Source organism: Trachinotus anak, unplaced genomic scaffold (genome assembly GCF_046630095.1).
Source record: "Trachinotus anak isolate AG129_WGS33_773 ecotype Australia unplaced genomic scaffold, CSIRO_AGI_Tana_v1 ptg000014l, whole genome shotgun sequence".
Classification (NCBI taxonomy): domain Eukaryota; kingdom Metazoa; phylum Chordata; class Actinopteri; order Carangiformes; family Carangidae; genus Trachinotus; species Trachinotus anak.
In genome coordinates, this window is record NW_027273865.1 from 17,948,972 (window position 1) to 17,964,605 (window position 15,634).

General features: G+C 40.2%; 1 protein-coding gene across 1 annotated transcript in view; it reads left to right on the forward strand.

Annotated features, from left to right (window-relative positions):
* Window positions 1-15,634, forward strand: part of gucy1a2 (guanylate cyclase 1, soluble, alpha 2) — a 41,947-nt gene that overhangs the window by 16,966 nt on the left and 9,347 nt on the right. The window contains exons 5-7 of the mRNA XM_071496285.1: window positions 6,906-7,118; window positions 8,227-8,499; window positions 10,923-11,066. Of these exons, the coding sequence (XP_071352386.1) occupies window positions 6,906-7,118; window positions 8,227-8,499; window positions 10,923-11,066 (630 nt within the window). The remainder of the gene's footprint in view (window positions 1-6,905; window positions 7,119-8,226; window positions 8,500-10,922; window positions 11,067-15,634) is intronic.

Sequence of the window (15,634 nt, forward strand, 5' to 3'; positions counted from 1 at the left end):
CTAACATTTTAAAATTACAGTGTTTTCAATGATATCTGTTCTGTACTTTGAGGATCAGATGAAATGCAGTTGTTCTTTTAATGTAATCTCTCATATTTCAGGAAGATGAATGTATAGTGAAGCTGAGGTTTCTTATTTGAAGAGTTTGCTTTTGCATCGGCTTTGTTCAATTCTGTTGATTACATTGTATATCTCTGTTGCCTCACTAATCAAAACATATGCGTTCATGGCTGTTATATATAAGATTTGAATTCTTGCCTTTTTTTAGATGCCAGGCGCGTGTAAATGTAAGTTACTGACTGGAAATTCAGTCACAGGGCTGTGTTTTAGCTCATGGTCATCTGAAGTATCTGTTTTCTGGTTCTGTACAGTGGCCTCGTGACCATGTGTCTCTCTCATCTACTGCCCACTGGTCAAAAAGGTACTTCAGCACATTCATGCTGTTCCACTGAGTCAGTGTAGCTGCCTTTTCTGTTCCATTTTGTGTGTGTCAGCAGTGATCATGTCAGCCTGGCGCTGCTGAAGTTTAAGTTAGACACTGCCTCCGAGCTCCAAACACCACCAACCAGACACTTGAAATTGATTTGTATTGCAGTATGTGTTTGTGGAGCAGGTGGGCGGACATCGTTTTTTGCCATATGAATCTTGTGTCACCTGGGCAGAGAAGCAGAAAAGGGAGAGAGAGAAAGAGAAGGACGGGCTGACATTTTCACTAGAAAGGGCAGCAAGAGAAGGCGACAGGCCAAGGTAAAGAGGCCACACTCCCCTGTGCTGCACTGTGTGTGTGTGTGTGTGTGTGTGTATATATATATTTGAGTGGCCTGTAGTGGATTTTCAGTTTGACTTCTCCCAGGGACATGGGCCGTGCAAGAGACATCCAAAGACCTACTGAAAAGGTCAGATCTTCTCTTTCTGCCTCTCTGCTTGGTGTGAGTGCTGTGGTCAGCACACAGGGGAGTGAACACGGGGTGCGCCGTCAGAAACTCTGCTCCAACCACTGCATCATCTCATTCATCATGTTTCCTTCACACTACAATTTCTTATATCCTTAACATAACCCACCTCTCTTGCTGCGTCCGTCACACAGACGTGGAGCAGGCTTTGACATGGAGTAGCCAAGTTTTAGTTTAACCAGGAATAATAATCGCTGATATCATTTGTTGGAGCCTTAAGCTGTGGATGCAGGTTTACTTGAATGCAGATATTTTCTTTCTCTTAAAAATAAAAGGGTGAATAAGACAGCGAATCCATGAATCACAACACCTGCCTCCACAGTAGTGATGCTATCGCTGTAAATATCCAAAAGTTCCCAGACTCTTGGGGTCAAAGAGTCATAATTCTGGTTAGGATGAGTCAGTGCTTTTTTTTTAATATGGTCCTGAAAGTCTAAGTCAACAGCATGTGTGGAGTGTTGAGCAAGTGGAGCAAGAGCTGGAGCCTAAACCTGCTGCTGTTGCGGCTTCAGCCCATTTTCAGCAGTTGTTGACATGTTTTGAGTAATCAACTGGAAATCCTGCTCTTTCCTTTAATGTTTGTGTACCCCGTGTAACAGGCTAGTTAAATGGAGATTAAGAACAAGGAAGACTGTGAAGGCCAACAAATCCGCAATATCATACTTAACATTTAACAAATGCTTCTGTATTGTATTTGTAGGGGGGTCTGAATGGGGTTTGTTCGTGTGTGCATGTGTGCACCTGCGTGTCTGAGTACAAAGAGAATCTTGACATTAGCACCACCTTTGATCTGTTTCTAGATAAATCAGTGCCGTGATGGCTTGTTTGTTCAGTGGAGAGTGCTTTGAAAATCACTGCCCTCTCTGCCTCTGTCTACTCTTGATAAATTTACAAAACAGGGTGAATGAGAATACAAGGGAGAACAGAAAAGAGGCACAGAGACGAAAAACATGATGAGTAATGAACATGACAAAGATATTTTTAGTCTGACTGTTGAAACAAAGATAAAGAGAAAAGAAGTACTTTTATTTTTATTTTTATTTTTTTTTTTTTACTCTACTCTCTCAGGCACACCACCACTTGAAACAAGAAAGAAAAAAAGCTTTCTACTATCTTGCAAAAGTCCGCTTGAGTTTTGCCTACTTCACCATTGGTGAACACTGGCCAACACTGGTGCATTTACAGTGACGTTGATCCGTGTGCACTGACAAGCTGGGGGTGATCTGTCCTAAAAATGACCATGGCCTGTTTGTTATTAGACATATTCAGATGACCGTTCAGATGGTTTGAGTTTTAGGTTTTTCTCCATGAAACCAGAACAAGTTATGGGAGGGACCTTGATCACACGAGCCAGAGATCAGATCCAATCAGGGGTGGTGATGTGGACCACACACCATCAGTTATAACTTTGACATTACTGAGAATTTCTCCACTCTGGCTTTTCAAAACGAAACTGTTGGTCTAAGAGTTGTGCTACGATATCCGTTGAGCATATTTAAGATGCAGCAGTCTGACTGTGATGTTGGTCATACAAACAATACATGTAGGTAATAAGCAATGTGAACAGTGTTGACTCACGTGGATGAGTCTCTGAGATTTGTTCAGCATTTGCTTGCATAGATCCTCTTATGGGACACTGTGCGCTTGTTTCACAAAGACTCACATCAACCTCTGATTCAAGTATCAAATGAATTCGCAGGTGTGATTTTGTTTCTAATGTGATATCAGCATTTTTAAGCCCCTGCTGACTTTTTCATCTGAAACGGCAAAGTACAAAGACACCGCATGTCCATGTACCTTGCACCCCGTGTGTGTGTGTGTGTGTGAGAGTGTGTGTGTGTGTGTGTGTGTGTGTGTGTGTGTGTACTTTTTTTTTGTTTTTGTTCTGTGGGGTTTATCTAGGCTACATTCTGCCAGTGCATTTGTGCGTTTCTGATTGCGTACATGTTTTATTGTGAGAGTGGGATGTACTGTAAGAGTACTGCACAATATAGCCAGGGTCTGACAAGATTGTGTGTGTGTGTGTGTGTGTGTGTGTGTGTGTGTGTGTGTGTGTGTGTGTGTGTGTGTGTGTGAGAGAGAGAGAGAGAGAGAGAGAGAGGCTGACTCATTGACTCTTTGCTGCTCGGTGCTTGCTCATGCAAATGAGAGTCTGTTGACATGCAGAGTCTGCTCACAAAAGACAATCCATTAGCTGTCCGTTCCACCTCCTGCTATCCTCCTCTCTCTCGTACCTCTCTTCCATTTTTCAAGTCCTGTGCATCTCCCTCTCCTTGTGTGTCTCTCTCTTGTCTCCCTCTCTCCTTACTCCTCCTCTCTATCTCGGTGATTCTATTTCCATCTCTGGCCATTCCCCTCCCCTCTCTCCTTTTCATCTACCTTCGGCTCCCTGTTGCCTGTGGCGGTAGTAACCTCAATCTGTACATTTTGATAATCTGTAATTCGTGACATGTGCACATCACAGTGTGTGCTGCTGCTGCTCAGTTCTCATGAATACCAGGCACAAAAACGATTACATAGACTTGTGCATTACAGCCCAAACCTCAAGCATGCATAAACACAAGATGCACAGGAGTCATATGGGACAAAGTAAAGTCACAATGCTTCAGGACAGCAGTCAGTAATACTTATAGTAGCTTTGGTTATAATACAAATTTGCTCCAGTGTCATTTTCATAAAGAAAAGTCTGGAAATGATTTCCTGACAAATCAAGAACTGTTAGAACAGCTAGTTCCCTGCTGACCTGTCGAGCTTTGGAAAACTGGTTGCTGAATTAGATGCCTTGTTTTGGTCATGTTTAAGTGGATACAGTAAGTGTGCAAACATAGTTTTGATCTTAAATTTTTACTTGTGATTAATTTGATGAAAAACAGTATCAGTGTAGGGTTTAAATGTGCATTTGATAATATGTGCATCTAGTAGTTATGTGCAGAAAAAATATCGATGAAACTGTTGATTTTTTTGAACCAGACTACCAAGGACACAACGGATATATTGGTTTTCTTTTTACTGCACCAGCCCTCCGTACAACATGTTTTCATGTCCTGATATGTAGCATTATAAACAATCTAACACGCAGCTTATCTGTGAAGATTTCTCACAGTTACAGGTGTAGAACTACCTTGAGAAAATGTTCATCTCCTTGTGGTGACGATGCAGTGACCTTGAACACGTGCTCAGTGTAACAATCTGCTATAATAATAATAATTACCACTACGTACTGGACCAGGTTACAGCATACTAGCCTCTTCTTACAGTTTGCTGTGTTTTTATCTGCCTTGATAAACGCCCTTCAGTCAAGTCTTATTGCGTTGTTGTTTCCCTCTGAATGTTTTTAGCGTGTTTTCACTCTTTTCGTCACTTCTGCATTGCTGCTATCTCTTAAAAGATTTCCCCAGTCCCTTCCTTTTTTCATCCAGCCTTGCCACCTCACCATCTCTGTCTCCCATCTGTCTGAGCTGCTTTCTTTTTTACCGTTTTTTCCCTTCCCTCACTCACCTCCTCGCCTCGCTGTGATGACAGAGAGGCAGGCAGAAGGAGAGGAGAGTGCTGAGTTGAACAGAGACGCACAACTAGGCCAACACAACTGCCTCCAGGGACGTGTGAATATGTGTGTCCGTGTATGTTTGTATCCATGCATTAGTGTGTGTGTGTGTGTGTGTGTGGCAGAGTAAGACAGAGGAACAGAGACAGACACAGAGAGTAAGGTGGTGAGACACTGGTATAATTATATCTACTGTACACGATCAAAAAAGCCACAACAACAGCTGCTGGATGAAAATTCAAACCTTCATTTTGGAACAGCGAAGCAGTGAAACACTCACAGTAAAACAAAACAGGACAATATTGAGAGGAGATGCAGGAGTTGCTGGCCTCTGGCGCCGCCCGTCTCCTGATGCTGTGATGCAGGGCAATTTAAGCATTACAGTGTTCACAGGACACTGACTAAGACTGGACTTAATAGTGTAGTGACCTTTGCTTTACCTTGGGTTTAAGCTTGTCCCGATAAGGCATTGTTCCAGTGCTTGTAAAGTAACGGCACACCTAAAGTAGCAATTTTTCATGTGAATAACAAGTTGCACGAACTGCACAATCTTTATTACTGGTCACACTGCTACTATACTAGACTGTAGCAAATCAGCTTGTAACAAACAATTAAAAGTACATAACCTGTAACTGTAGCAGTCTCATTCCACAACATCTCACATTTATTTTTCCATCAGATAAAGACACTGACATCCTTCTGATACTGAGTCTTCAACAATCTACAAAACAGTTGTCTCAAAGCATAAAACCAATCTCCATTGTTACCCCTGTCAAGGAGGTTATGTTTTCATCCATGTCTGTTTGTTTGTTTGTTGGATTATAATAAAAGCACTGAACCGATTTGCACCAAACTTGGTGGATTGAAGGGACAGTGGCCAGGGAAGAACCCTTTTAATTTTGGTGCTGCTCCATTCAAAGTGGTGGATCCACAAATCTTTTGTATCACTCCCTTAAAAAGGCATTTATTGACATTTTGGTTGTAATAAACTGTGAGAGATCAATTTGTAATTTAAGCTTTACATGAAACCACCCTATTTTTTAAAAAGTAAACCTTTCTAATATTTTGTTAACTGAGTTCACAGACATATGAGAGTGACAGACAGAGTAGAGATAGATAACAGAGAGAATAGTACATTTATACAACTCGCATTTGAGTATGTTATTCATTTTTTCATCTGGCTTCCCTTTCACAGTCTCCATGGAGATGGTTGATAGTAAACTCACGTTCTTCCATACAGGCATATGTATATATATATATATATATATATATATATATATATATATACTTAATCACACCAAGCTGTGTTTCAGGGGATACTTGTGGTTTGAACTCGGACCCTGTGGATTGTAAGCTGCATATGTGTATATGTTTGCATCTGTGTTTATATATATGTATGTCAGTGTTTCTGAGAAACAGACAGTCAGAGATGTGTGTATGTGTGTCTCCCTGCTGGATGTATTCTTTGTCTTGTGCGTTGGGAAATATTGTGTGTGTGTATGTGTGTGTGTGTAGATGTAGACTGTATGCATTATGCAGACCTAGGAGAGCCTTGTGCTATAAATAAAACAGGGCTGCAGTGTGCTCACTGGCGGAATAATCTATCTGACACTATGGAGAAAAAGAGAGAGAGGAGGAATGGGGGAGACAGGAAGAAGAGGAGCTTGGAGAGGGAGAGAGGCAGGAATGTAAGACAGGTGAAGATGGAAATAGAGGGCAAAAGAGAAACTAAAGAAAAGGAAGGAACAGGGGCAAGGAGTGAGTAGGAGAGAGAGAAAATGTGCTGAGGGAGAGGGAGAACGGTGGTTTATCCACAGGGCCTAAAGCAGAGGTATGCCATGCATGCCTATTTCAATCTCTCTCTTCTATATCTGCGAGGAATAAGAGGTAGTCTGTTTTGTTTGTGCTCCTCACACCTGTGTTAAGCGGGTCCTGGACATATTTGTTATCACGTGTAAGTGCTTCTGAGCAAAATGTCAAGAAGCTAGTGAAACAAATTCTCATTCATATTTTTCAGATATAATTGGCAATCGTGTTGCAATTGTTTGTTAACCTGCTGTCCTCTCAGGGTTCGTTCAAAAGTACCATGTCTCCTGACAAAAATAGCTGTTGTTCAAGAATATATGGGCGGACTGTCTCCTTAATAGCTAGGTCAACAGTTTACCCAGTTTTCAGCATGGGTAAGATATACCAGACCATGTCTTTCTAAGTGAAATTCAGTCTCAGTTTAATTAGAGTAATCTGCTGCAATTTCTATTATATATGTTTTGTATTTACTGTATATACGTGTGCATTTGCATACATATAAACATCTGTATCTTTTAACTTCTCTAAGTGAATAACTGTTACAAAAGAACTTTATAAAAAAGTCCAGACTTTCTTAATCCACCTTTCCTTTTCCCTGCCAGGTCATGGAACTGAAGGGTCAGATGATCCATGTGCCCGAGTCCTGCTCCCTGATGTTTCTGGGCTCGCCACGTGTTGATAAATTGGAGGAGCTGATGGGCAGGGGCCTCCACCTTTCAGATATCCCCATCCATGATGCCACGCGGGATGTTATCCTGGTGGGGGAGCAGGCCAAGGCCCAGGATGGCCTGAAGAAGAGAATGGACAAACTGAAGGTAGAATGGTTGATCGTTAAACATGGGTCTGTTCATATTTACAAAGCAGAAAATCTCAGTTTATTAGACCAGTTTGCCATTGTGAAAAAATAGGCTTGTCCGTACCCAGCCAGATTTTTTTGCTTCTTTGTAACTTCTTGTTGTGTTACATGAACATATAGTTTTTGCCCGAACTGTTTGACCAGCATGGATACATTTACAGTAAGCTGATCACATAAAGTGAACATTGCTTTACAAGTAGGCACTAGCTTGTGTTACGGCACAGGTGACACTGGTAAAATGGGTTATTGTTAGGTCTAGGGGATTGAATTACCACTTAACTTTACCTGCTTCTAACAGGCCACAACATATGCCGAAGCCCCCCAAGCATCCTCTTGTGTCACCAGTCATGACCCCTGAGCTCTGCACTGGTTAAGTTTATTTAGATTAACAGCAGATGCAGACAGAAACCAAATCAAAAATACTTTGAAGATGAGGGATAACAGTCACTGTCCATTATGGTGTACAGTTCTCGACTATAAAGAACCTGACGCCATGACACTAAAATTGTGAAGATATACAAAAATATGTGTGTAAGTATGTTTTGTAGGTGTTTATTTTAGTTTTCCATCATGCGCAAGATCACACACTGATGTTAAATCCACTGCATCAGCTGTAGTGAGTGAATAAATCTCAGCGTTGAATCCATTCTGGCTGGAAGATCATGACTCCTGGGACTTGCTCTCATAATTGTCTTTCAAAGTACCTTTGAGCAAGTCGCTGAATCTTGACCCAATCCTGTGCATCTGCTCGCTGCATCACTCCCTCACTGCAACTACTCCCCCAGGCCACTGTTATAAATAGCTATATCTTAGTCGACATGCCGGCATGAACAATGGTATAGCACTGCATTAGACACAGACTTGGCACTAAGAAGCTCGCCCACAGACACAAATAAGCATATGCAGATACGCACAATCAAAAATAAATCAAACTAATGCATAACTACGTCCACACACACCAGCAGTTTTAATTTGGCGCAGTACTCCCACATCTCAGCATTGTTGTCATCAAAGCAAAGAACACAGAACAAAACCTCTTAATCTCCTTCTCTCCCCTCCTCCCCCAGGCCACATTAGAACGGACTCATCAGGCACTGGAGGAGGAAAAGAGGAGAACCGTGGATCTCCTGTACTCCATATTTCCAGGTGATGTGGCACAGAAACTGTGGCAGGGTCAGCCAGTGCCGGCTCGCAAATTTGATGACGTCACCATGCTGTTCTCGGACATCGTGGGCTTTACTGCTGTGTGTGCCCAGTGCACACCTATGCAGGTCATCTCCATGCTGAATGAGCTTTACACACGCTTCGACTACCAGTGTGGCATTCTGGACGTTTATAAGGTCAGTAGACAGAAAGATGCACACATTGATGCTTTGTGTGATGCAATAATACCTGTTGACTTGGTGAGGTTTTCGAGATTGTTAAAACATAGGGGTATCATTTAGGAAGGCTCTTAGAAAACTGGAATTGCCCACAAAAATGTAATGGCTTTAATGGTTTATGTGGGCACCTGTGCAGAATGACGTCATCAACAAAGAGCAATTATTTTCCAGGAAATTACAGTTTCCCACCTCTCATTTCTTAGGGTCTTTAAAGTGTTAGCACTTAAGTTAGATTGTGTGTGTGTGCGTGCGTGCGTGCGTGTGTGTGTTGTGGAAAAACGAAGTGATTAATGGCCAGTCTGTGGGAGCTTAACAAAGATGTGTCAATATTGTCCATCTGACAGTGTTGCTTTGGGCCTAGTTACAGTCATCACTGTAGTCTGCTGTCCGCTCATCATCCTTACCTTCTATCATCAGATCACTTTCTCTCTTCACTCTTTCCACGCTTCCTTCTCTCTGTTGTCACCTTTGGCATCATCTTTCCTCTCTATCTCATTTCCTCAGTCCCTGTGACAACAACATGTACTTGCCACTGTCCCATAAAGACATGCTTTTCCTCAGTGTTATCTCTCAGAAATGTGTCAGATGTCTGGAGGAAATGAAGAAGAGATGCAAAAAGGCAGACAGATTGAATGTATGTAAGAGGATTTATGTGTATAGCTGTGGAAGAGAAAGCAGGAACAGGAGGACGTGGCGAGGAGATTGAGGCACCCATATGTTACCATTGTCATGGTTACTGTCGACATGATTTAGCCAGCGGCAGGCCTAAATGAGAGCAGTTTGTCTCTTAGTTTTCCTTTTTCCCTCCTTTTCTCCCCCTGTGCCATCAATTTTTTTTTTCTTTATAAGGACCATGTCAGCTGTCACGTCACCTAACTTACTTGTTCTCCTGGAAATGACAGTGGCACTGACTGTTTGCTCTGGCATAGAAAACCCAACAAAGACTTAGCTTAACCCTTTGCTTTTGTTTACTAGCATTTTAAACAGTTATAACATCCTGGGACATTGGTACCATGTGAGCGGGTATTCTCTGCTGCGGGTCTCACAGTTAACAGACGCAGATCAGACTAAGCCCACACCATGACGACATGTTGCTATTTCTGAATGAAAACTAGTAGATGAGCTGTCCGCTGTGGTGATGACTGAGGTCTGTCTAGCCTGTTTATTTTATTTTTTAGGTCTGAACAATTTCGACTGCAAGTTTCCGTTTGGTTAAGCTGTTGGCTGGTTTTGATGATTAATCAGCTGAGAGTGGAGGAGGAAAAGGTTTACAGCGCTCGTGTGTGTTTTCATTTTGCTAATCTGGTCATACATTAGAAAGTCTGGCTATTATCTGTTATTTATTTTGATAAGTTATTTCATATTTTTCTACATGAGAGAGTCTGTTATGCCAGTTATACTCAGTGCACTCAGTGCCAGAGGATTCGATATTTGTTTTGTTTGCAGACACTTTACAGACAGCTATTGGTCAGAAAACATATTTAAAAATGACTATCCCTGGTGGTGATGACTCTATTTGGGTAAGTTACCCAGATCAGCTCTTCACTGTGTATGGAAAATACTGCATTACTGCTTAAAAGTGAGATAATTTGTTATGAATTTCAGCTGATAAAGATGACACTGAATTGATCCAAAATCCAGTATTTACTCCTGTTTGAGAGACTTTTGCTAAAAACTACAATGCCTAGCAAGGATTTAACTACATTTGATAATACATTTGTGAGCCGTTTTTAAAGATTTATGTCTTCAATAGGAACCAATGGACTTAGGGCCAGGAGCCACTGACAGGGTCGGGAAGTCATAAAGTATCATAGAGTACTGCTATATTGTTGGTTTTGACTTTTTCATGAGATTTGTTGACAATAAGAAAAGTGTGGAACAAGTCCAGACTTATCATTTAATATTGTTCATGCTTCCTTTCAAACAAATAAAATAAAATATACAGTCTGATAAAATATGTAACCGACTCTAAAAACACTTGATAAGACTTGAGCTTTGGTGAATTTGGACTCTATATATGTAACAATATATGGTAAAGGTGACGTGGCATTTCAGTGAATTGGTGCTGTGTGTGTCTGCAAATTGGTATTTTTTTATGTTTGGGTTTTTTTGACTTCTCAGACTGGTTGAGAAGCAGTGCAAGCTGCCATAAGTGACTTTACCAAAGCTCGCCAACTCGTACTGTGAATGATGTAGGCCAAGAGACAGAAACAGATACTGTAGTTCTTATATTACAAGAGGACTGAAGGGGTGCTTTTAATTTCTGTTACTCAGTGGAGAAGGTATGAGTTGTTGAGTTGCTACGTAGTTTCACCCGTCTGCATTATACTCACAACCACACTTATTCGGTTTCCGCCCCTCCTCCTCCATTTCTCATACAGATCGAGACAATAGGTGATGCCTACTGTGTGGCAGGAGGACTTCACAAGAAGGTTGATAGTCATGCGAGGCCAATTGCACACATGGCTCTGAAGATGATGGAACTTTCCGAGGAAGTGCTGACACCTGACGGGAAACCTATCAAGGTGAGTTTTCATTTATTCCCCACCATCTGAGGCAGTTACATACATAACTGGCATGAGGCTGGTTGGGTAGTTACAAAGGTCTGTGAGGTTTCTCTTTATTCTTTGAAGCTGCTGTGTGATCATTCATAGAAACATGCAGGGACTTAACTTTAAAGATAAGAAAGGATGCAGCTGCCGGTTTTGGAGCGTTCAAGGGAATCAGCTCCAAAAACCTGATGCTTGATGCCTGATATTTATTTAACACAGAAATGAGCTTAAACTGTCTCCCTATTTGTAGTTTTACACATCATATTCCCGCATTTCTTCCATCTTGTATTTTACATGTTTATATTTTGCTTCCCTTACAGTTTTTATCCCAATCCTTTGGACTTCACATTTAAGAAGCTATATATTTGACATTGTTCCTTAAAAAATGTTTAAACAATTATTTGATAACCAAAGTCATTGCTGGTATAATTTTCCAGTTGACTAACTAATTCATCTAAATGTTGCAGCTTTAGAAGCAGATGTTCCTGCTGAGAACAGGTTCCTTCACTCTTTGCCTTTAGACACGAGACAATTGATGCTGTAATTCGAAGACATGGACATTGTACATCAAGAGAAATCGTGCATGTGTCTGTTTTTGCTTGTATCTAACTGTATGTTTTCTGGTTCTAAATATGTTTGTGTTGGTATTTGCACATTATTGACTATTTCCGAATGCACATGGATAGTCAAGGTTATAGCACTGCAGTGTCATGTGCAGTTGCCATGGTGATAACAGAATACATTATGAACTGGAAGGTTTTGTGCTGTGATTGGATGGGTTGATTGATGAAAAAGGGCAGACGGTAGATATCAGAATAGGATATCTGAACTAATGGATGGATGGATGATATTTTAAATAATGGATTAATTCAGTCTGTTTTCCTTCAAAGAGAGAAACTGAAACTTTCAAGGTGGTAGGAAAAAAAAAACATGATTATACATTTAGCTTTGTGTTATTTGAGGTGGCTGTTTATCAACAATTACCTCTTCCCCATGGTTTCTGATGAAAAATATCTGGCACGTGTATCTCATTATTACACTCTGTTTTCTCAGGGAGAACCTGATTCAGAGCCAGATAAAAAAAATATATTACATTAATAAAAATAGCAAAGTGTTGAAAAAAAAAAATTCAAATTTCAATCGAAAACTGAGCATTTAGAGAGTGCATCTAAATGCTCAGTTTTGATTTTCATCAGCAAGTTAGTGTTTAGGGATTATAACTTATTAACAGACCAATTAAGATGTTAAAACCCTTTTGGAACAATAACAGGGGTCTTAAAATGCAGTGCACATTTTAGTAAAGATTCAACACAAAACCGTATGCTGTAATTCCACTTCAAATGTGAATTGGCAATTGTTAAGTGTTAAGACTTTCATGACAAAATCCAGAAAACTCTCAGTACTATCATCCATCTTTTATTTTATTTTTAATACAAATAAATCACATTTCCTGTAGTTTTAAGGGGTAAGATGGAGAATAGAAAAATATTATAGGAAGAAGTGCTGTTTAACAGAATAGATATTTTAGTCGTTGTTGCTAATGGTTTTCATGAAATGAGGCAAGAGACATGGTGCACCTTAATAGAATGTGTCTCTGTTTGAGTTAAGCTTATTTTCTACTAGCCGGCTGCATGTGTCATTCAACACTATAGAATCAACAGTAGGGTTACGCACAGTATGCTGCCATGTTTGTGTCTGTGGATGATTTTTTAATGTAGATGCATTTGTTTTCACAGTGGACACATAATTATATGTGCCTGTGTGTGCTGAGTGACTGTATGTCTGTGATGTTTTATGTTACTTATGTACCATAAGTTTCCGAGTGTTGTGTGTGTGTGTCTGTGTGTATGTATTGGTTGTCGGCTATCTAGGGTTGGTTATTTTAGTCTACTCTCACTCCATCTCCCTTCCTTTCTCTGTCTCACACGTTCCCATTTTCTTAATTTTGTCTTCCCTTTTTTTCTATTCCTCTTTCTCCATTTCGCATTGTATAAAGATGAGATATGATGACATGGTTTCGCTGTGCTTACAGTGTGTTCACCTTACAAAACCTCCCAATGGTTCCTTGACATTGTTGCAGGAAACACATTTTCAAATGGTTTACTCTTTTCTGTAGTTTATGTTTGGTATTGCACATAAATCTGCTGTATTTTACCCCTTGCCCTGGACAGTATAGCATACAGTACAATATAACATGCTCCTTTTGGTTTATCTTATTTTTACTGTCATGGTTTGTTTTTTCGTGTTGGCAATGGGACACATGAATCACTTATGTTATGTTAAGTTTTAATGGTAGAACTGTCTGTTTTTCATCACATGCACTGCAGCTGGTGCTACGAGTGCTGAGTCCACCTTCAGCAGGTACTATCATTGTTCACTATGAACTATCATTGTCAACTTTACACCCACACAAGTTGATGATCTTGTTGATAGTGCTGCAACCTCACTGTGTTGTATACAACACTAGATACTGTGGCCCCTCTGAAAAAGAGGGTAGCGTGTCAGAGGATGCTAGCTCCGTGGTACAACTCACAAACCTGTGCTATAAAGCAGATTTCATGAAACCTAGAAAGGAAGTGGTGTTCCACCAATCTGGAAGAACTTCAGAAAGCTTGGAAAGATTATGTATTAATATTCAAAAAAGCCCTCCATAATGCCAGAACCTCCTATTATTCATCATTAAATATAAGAAAACAAGAACAACCCCAGTCATAGCTCTATTTAGCCATATATTCCCTTTAACCCTCAGTAGTAATGACAGACTGCCTTTCTCCTATAGATCTCTCTGAGCTCACTTCAACAGTTTCTTCATCAAAGCCGCCAGCTTGTCTTCTAGACCCTAGCCCGAAGAGGCTGTCCAAGGATGTTTTTCCTATAATAACTACTTCAATATTAGATCTGATCAGTGTATCTTTATTAACAGGTTATGTACAGTAGGCTTTTCAGGTTGCAGTAATTAAACCTCTACTTATTCCAGATGTTTTAACCAATTACAGACCTTTCTCCAGACACCACTTTATTTCTAAAATCCTTGAAAAAGTAGTTGCACACCAGTTATGTGATTATTTGCATCGGAAAGGTTTGTTTGAAGATTTCCAGTCAGGATTTAGAGACTATCATAGCACAGAAACAGCACTGGTTAAGGTTACCAGTGATCTCCTCATGGCCTCAGACAATGGATTTGTCCCTGTACTTGTCCTGAGAGATCTTAGTGCTGCATTTGACACCAATAATGACAAGATCTTATTACAGAGACTAGAACATGTCATTGACATTAAAGGAACCACAGTAGGGTGGTTTAAGTGATACTTACCAGATAGATTCCATTTTGTTCATGTTAATGATAATAATGCACACAAGCTCAAAAACTAGTCTATGCATTTGTTACCTCTAGACTGGACTACTGATGTCCCAATAACTCAGTGAAAAACCTGAAGGTCTATTTGTAGTTCCTAGAGTTTATAAGAGTAGAGTGGGAGCCAGAGCCTTCAGCTATTAGGCTCCTGTCCTGCTCCCAGTTTGGGTTCGGGAGGCAGATTAGGCTTAAAACTGTCTGCCTTATAGTTAGGTCTGTCTTAGGTGAGCCCTGAACCATCCCTTAGTTTAGACTGTTGGGGGAACTCACATGATGCATTTAGCAATCTCTCTCTCTCTCTCTCTCTCTCTCTCTCTCTCTCTCTCTCTCTCTCTCTCTCTCTCTCTTTCTCTCTCTCTGCATTTATATCATACAACACTTTATGACATTAACTTTATATTTTCTCTCAACGCTCTACAACACAGCACTCATAATAATAATAATAATGATAATAATAATAAAAAGAAGAAGAAAAATTGATAACATCATTACCTATGGATATTACTATTATTATTTCGACAGTGTACAGCAGGAACAGCCCCCCTCCCCTCCCCCCCAGAGAGAGAGATCCAGAGAAAAGATGATTAAGTATGGAGGGAAGGCAAGAGTCATAACTGAGGGAATTGAGTTTAAACCTCTCATGTTAATTCAGTAGAATGAAAAGGGGACACAGGATATCATTTATTTATGTCTATCCTCAGTCCAGTCTCTGTCAAGGTCACCCATTACTCTTAGGTTACCATGGCAGTTTTGCAGGCCAAGGTGCTTACTTGCAATGATATAAATATGAGTCAAATTCATACAAAACATTTTTTATTAGTTGTGGTCGGCATAGATCATATATGAAACAAAGCCCATAAATGCAGCATAGCAGCTGTAGACCCTCACAAGTGCACTGTTTTCTTCTGTTTCAGTAACATTTGCTAAAAACTACAGTGGTCTGTTCTTTCAGAATATGAACATATGAGCATTTTCTTAAAAATGAAACTAGATATTTGCAGCTTGTTTTTATATGTTCAGAAGCATTAAATGGGCTTGGAGCTGAATGTCGTAGACAAGATTATTTGGAAAGTATTAAGGCATTGTTCAAGACATTGCTTTTGGTGTTTTGCTGGAATTAGTTGATAATAAGAAAAACACAATTTGCTACTGAGCACATTTGGTTTTAACTTGTTTAAAAATATGC